The sequence below is a fragment of the Populus trichocarpa genome, chromosome 15, assembly GCF_000002775.5.
Source record: "Populus trichocarpa isolate Nisqually-1 chromosome 15, P.trichocarpa_v4.1, whole genome shotgun sequence".
NCBI lineage: Eukaryota > Viridiplantae > Streptophyta > Magnoliopsida > Malpighiales > Salicaceae > Populus > Populus trichocarpa.
Window position 1 is genome coordinate 1,606,757 of NC_037299.2, and position 4,345 is coordinate 1,611,101.

Sequence of the window (4,345 nt, forward strand, 5' to 3'; positions counted from 1 at the left end):
CTTAATGTAACTCTGTTTCTCTTTCAATAACAGAGGATTATTGTTTTCATGCATCATAAGTTCAATGGCCAAACTTATTTCACGGTTGCTAAATTAAGTTTCTGTCTACTAATAAAAAAAATTCAATGATGCTAATTATACAAAAGAACTAGCTGTTCGACATAAATTCATTTTCCAAGCAATTCAAGCTGTAGATTGCTGATTATAACTAATTCCAGGTTCTATATTCATGCGAAAAGAGCAAGTTGTTAAATACCATATTCCTTTCTGTTTCTCTGCCGAATAGTCTGCTATAGTGTCTACTTTATTACAGCTGTTGTATTGTGATTTGGATGCCCTTTAGACGTTGCCTTTTTCGTTTCCTCAACCACTTTTATGTTTTTCAATGTTGATCTGCTGCAGTAAATGTTCCTCATGAGTATTCACTTTTCAAAATCCTTTTTATGGTTCTGTTCAAGTTCTGACCTATGATCAGTTGGACTCATTCAATCTATTTGCTTGTTGATGGTCGGCCTCACATCACAAATTATATCATTCCATATTTCAGAATTGAACTTCTGTTTTTCTTCTGTTTCATGCCTGTGATTCATCAGGATATTGGACAATGACAGCTGGCTGGCAATTCCAAAGGCTGTGGGTTCTCGGAATATATCCTGTGTTTACGCTTCATGCACATCAAAGTAGGTCCTGTTATTCTGCTCGTACTAATAATTATAACAGTGTTTCTGATCAACTGTTTCTTTTGCTCTTTTCAGAAATTGATTGTTGAACTATATAAAGAGGTAAGACTTAAGAGCAGCTCCATCTCTCTGTCTCTAGGATGTTTTAAAGCTGATGCCTCCTTTTCTTCAGCACACATTTTTGTTTAAACCCTATATAAACGTGGTGTTAAATCTGTCTAAGTTGACAGAGTTTAGCCACTTTTTCCCTTTTGCTAGTGAGTGCTTGAACACCAATCATTCCTCTTAATTTTCCCCAAAGATAAAAGAAGTTGTTTATGTCTTTTAGATGGCCTTCTTAGCAGTCATTGGAAGGGCACTGTTCTAGTCTATGATTTAAAAAAAGTGGTTGCTGCATAGAAAGTGGACAGTCATGAGTGATTAACATGTGGGTTTCCAACTCAGGTGATGCTGACCTGGAAATAAAGGAAAATACAAAAATCCCAGCTGACTACCAAATCAATGTGCATGATATTTTGTTAAAGTTGTAATCTACATTATTTTACTACTGTTTCCTTTTTCCTCAAGGCGTGTACACGTTTAGGAATTCTTGCAAATGCAGGGAACTGATAAAATATTATCTCAGTTGGGATTTTCATTATATTTTATGTGGGAGCAAGTATAAAAGACCATTAAATCTTCAGTGGCATCTAAAATGATGAATGAATCTAGTTTGTTGCATCTGCAGGCTCAATTTTCCTTTAGGATTTCATTGGAAAATGCTGCTCCTTTATTTACACTCATTTGTGGAAAACAGCTGTCAATTATAGTGGTACATCAGATACATTAGTCTCTACCATAGTTCTTTTTACTTTTTTCTTCATGGTATTTTATTAATTTTACAACATTAGTAAATTTTATATATCATAAACATCTGTCACCGCAAGAGCTCCTTTTTTCTTAACTTCAGCAGCTCTTACTGCCTCTCTGAAGTTCAGGAAAAATTATTCGCAATGAAATACACCCTGTTACAAACAAGCAAATAATTAAAGTTTTGTTAGTAGCCAACTGTGTGTGTGTATGTGCATGGAATCATACTTTGTTAGGAATGAAAATTAATTTTAGAGATCTAATGGAGGATATGCACACAAAACAAAACTCATTCTCTTACATAATTTTGTTAACTTTTGTCATTATTACTGTCGTTAATCACTAGCTGCAACTGTTTGGATTTCTCTTCATTCCTAATTTCCAGATCCCATTTGTGTGATTCTTCCTTGATTCCTCTTTTTCTGTACTTGCAGTACAGCACAAGTTGGAGGATCCCTAAGGGGATGCCAACAAGATTTGGGAACTGCCGAAATCCGAGAATTTAAGTTAAAAGAAAATCCAAGAGTGCATGTACTATTGGAAAGTTATTGTTGTCACAAAGTTAAGATTGAATAATTGTACAAACCGTGAGAAAGGGATCATGGCTCAGTAGTCCATATACCATCCAAAGAGAACTTGAAAGGAAAGAGAAAAACGAAAGGTTGAATGGCATGTATTCTACGCTCTTCGTCTTTATCACTTGTTTCTGCAATTTTATATTTAGAATATTTATTAAAAGGAAGCTTGAGCAAATACTTGCTTTACCAAAGGGCATGAGGGAGATGAGAACTTAGATATTGAACATGTTTATGTTATGCTACACGTGTTAGGATGCTAAAATCATGCCACATATTTGCTTCTGTTGTAGTGGCTTCGGCTATCAACTTTGGATGTATGTGGTGAATTAAAAAGAGATAAAGATGCCTCACCACAACCACTAGTGGAGAACCATACATGACCACAGAGGCCACAAGAGCAACACTCCCGACAAATATCTTGCGATGGTGGTGATCATGGAAAGAAAACAATGAGATAGCTGCCGTGATGCAGAACACGAGGATGACAGGTATCACTGTGATAGCAACCTTCATCTGCACACCCATGGTATTTAATTGTAAATACTCTTTGCGATGCACAAGTGCAAGTATATATATAGCCCGTGAGTTGTGTTACTTTTTATTATGGAAGAAAGGCAGCAAGGTATACAAGCATACTTTGAAACACACACACGCGTGTAAACTTGAGTTGTTAGTCTATGATAAGCGTACTGGTGTAGAAAATTCAAGCATGTAAGGAAAAATACTTCTCCAATAATTTGACAGATAAAGTTCAAAGAGCTTGCCTTTCCTTTGGCTGAAGAGAACCATAAATATATGAGAATGAAGGAAAGCTCAAAAAGAATCCCTAATCCATTGATGGTGACCACAGGGAATTTTTCCCATCTGTAGCTTATGACAGGCAACCCATACCATGTGTAAAGGAGACAGTTTAGCAGTGCAATGGTGTAAGGAACACATGAGAACTCTTCAGTGCTTTTCTTCCTGATGACCCTACAGAAAGTTAATCTGGAGACATGAAAAAAGTAATAGTTTGAGTTCCGTTGTCAAATTTCTTAACTTGATAAACTAATATTTTGTGTATTATAGAGTCTTGGCATTACATAGGTGCTGAAAAAAGCAACAGAGAAGCTGCATTACCTGCAAGAAAATCATGAAGATTTGATACATTAGGTTGCTTTAGTAGAATAGTTATATGTAATGGTAGATAGCTGATGCAGGGAAAGGAAAAAAACAAAGAAATTTATACCCATGACTCCCACTGCTAGGCGCAGCGTATCTCCCATGTTTTTCTCTCTGCAATATTGATGGTCCTAAGTTGAGAAAATGGTCCCCAACAAGAAGACTCTCTAAAAAACTAGTTAAGTATCTCATGCGGAGTGTTTAATAACCTTGGGGGATATAAATAAGGGGAGGCATGGGTAAAGAGAACATTAGAAAATTGAAAGGAGAAGTGCTGGCTACGTTTCCATGAATCCTGTAGACTGTTTTATCTAATCAGTAGATGGAAATAGCTTGCCTAATATTGAGATTTTGCCATAAAATCGGGTTGGTTTTTGAGAATAAGACTAGAGGAACAGACAAAAAAATTATTTACTGTTGCCTATAGCAAGTGGAAGATGCCATGGCACTCCACTTTCCACCAGATAGAAATCTCTTACGTGATGTTTGGCTAATCAATTAACATGCAGTACGTTTATTAAATGTTCTCTCTCCCTTTGTGTCTGGAAACATTTTCTCAGGTGATGTATATAATACACTTTTAATTTTATCGTGTGAAAAAAAACACATATACAAGTGTTTGTGTGTGCACCAGCTGTGACACAGATACACATAAAGCTGCATTCTCGTCAGTGAATTATGACATTTATTCTTATTTATGCCTGTATCATCATCACAGAGTTTTTCAAGGGTGATCATGTTCGATCCTGATGGTTTTAATAAAGGGATACTGCTGAGCGTGCAAATTGAAAAAGAAAGAAAGTTTTTTTAAAATGCAACCCATAGTTGAGGAGGTGTACATGGTTTTTACTTTATTAGCATTGCTGTGCTGTGTTAGAGTGCATCATGAAAGGATCTCTGCATATTTTTATCCTTCTCTGCACACTTTTTGTACAGGTATATATCCCATTCAAAAGAACTGCTGTGTATGCCTGCGTTAATAAATCATTTGTTAAGATAGCTGTGCCACTTTCTTAATCTTATGCTGAGATATAAGACATTGCTGTTGATTATGATCAAAATGAAAGCAACATGCAG

The 4,345-nt window shown here is 35.9% G+C and overlaps 1 protein-coding gene across 2 annotated transcripts; it reads right to left on the reverse strand.

Annotated features, from left to right (window-relative positions):
• Positions 1-1,426: 1,426 nt before the first annotated feature.
• Positions 1,427-3,571, reverse strand: LOC112324332 (bidirectional sugar transporter SWEET3). Of its 2 annotated transcripts, XM_024586517.2 has the most exons (7): positions 3,336-3,565; positions 3,190-3,226; positions 2,872-3,094; positions 2,459-2,620; positions 2,116-2,235; positions 1,831-2,013; positions 1,427-1,684 (listed from the first exon to the last, which is right to left on the reverse strand). In XM_024586517.2, the coding sequence occupies exons 1-6, from the start codon at positions 3,370-3,372 to the stop codon at positions 1,840-1,842; spliced, it is 753 nt and encodes a 250-aa protein (XP_024442285.2). In that variant the 5' UTR covers positions 3,373-3,565; the 3' UTR covers positions 1,427-1,684; positions 1,831-1,839. The 2 variants fall into 2 exon arrangements, with proteins under 2 accessions (XP_024442285.2, XP_024442284.2); XM_024586516.2 differs by lacking the exon at positions 3,190-3,226 and having other exon boundaries at positions 3,336-3,571.
• Between the last annotated feature and the right edge of the window lie 774 nt (positions 3,572-4,345).

What these genes read in the sequence shown, in the direction of transcription:
- LOC112324332 (XM_024586516.2), bottom strand. Translation starts at nt 3,460, where the DNA reads ATGAGATACTTAACTAGTTTTTTAGAGAGTCTTCTTGTTGGGGACCAT. An exon ending in CCTAGCAGTGGGAGTCATGG is followed by an intron (nt 3,095 to 3,335) that starts GTATAAATTTCT and finishes TCATGTCTCCAG; the next exon opens with ATTAACTTTCTGTAGGGTCA. An exon ending in TCTCTTCAGCCAAAGGAAAG is followed by an intron (nt 2,621 to 2,871) that starts GCAAGCTCTTTG and finishes ATGGGTGTGCAG; the next exon opens with ATGAAGGTTGCTATCACAGT.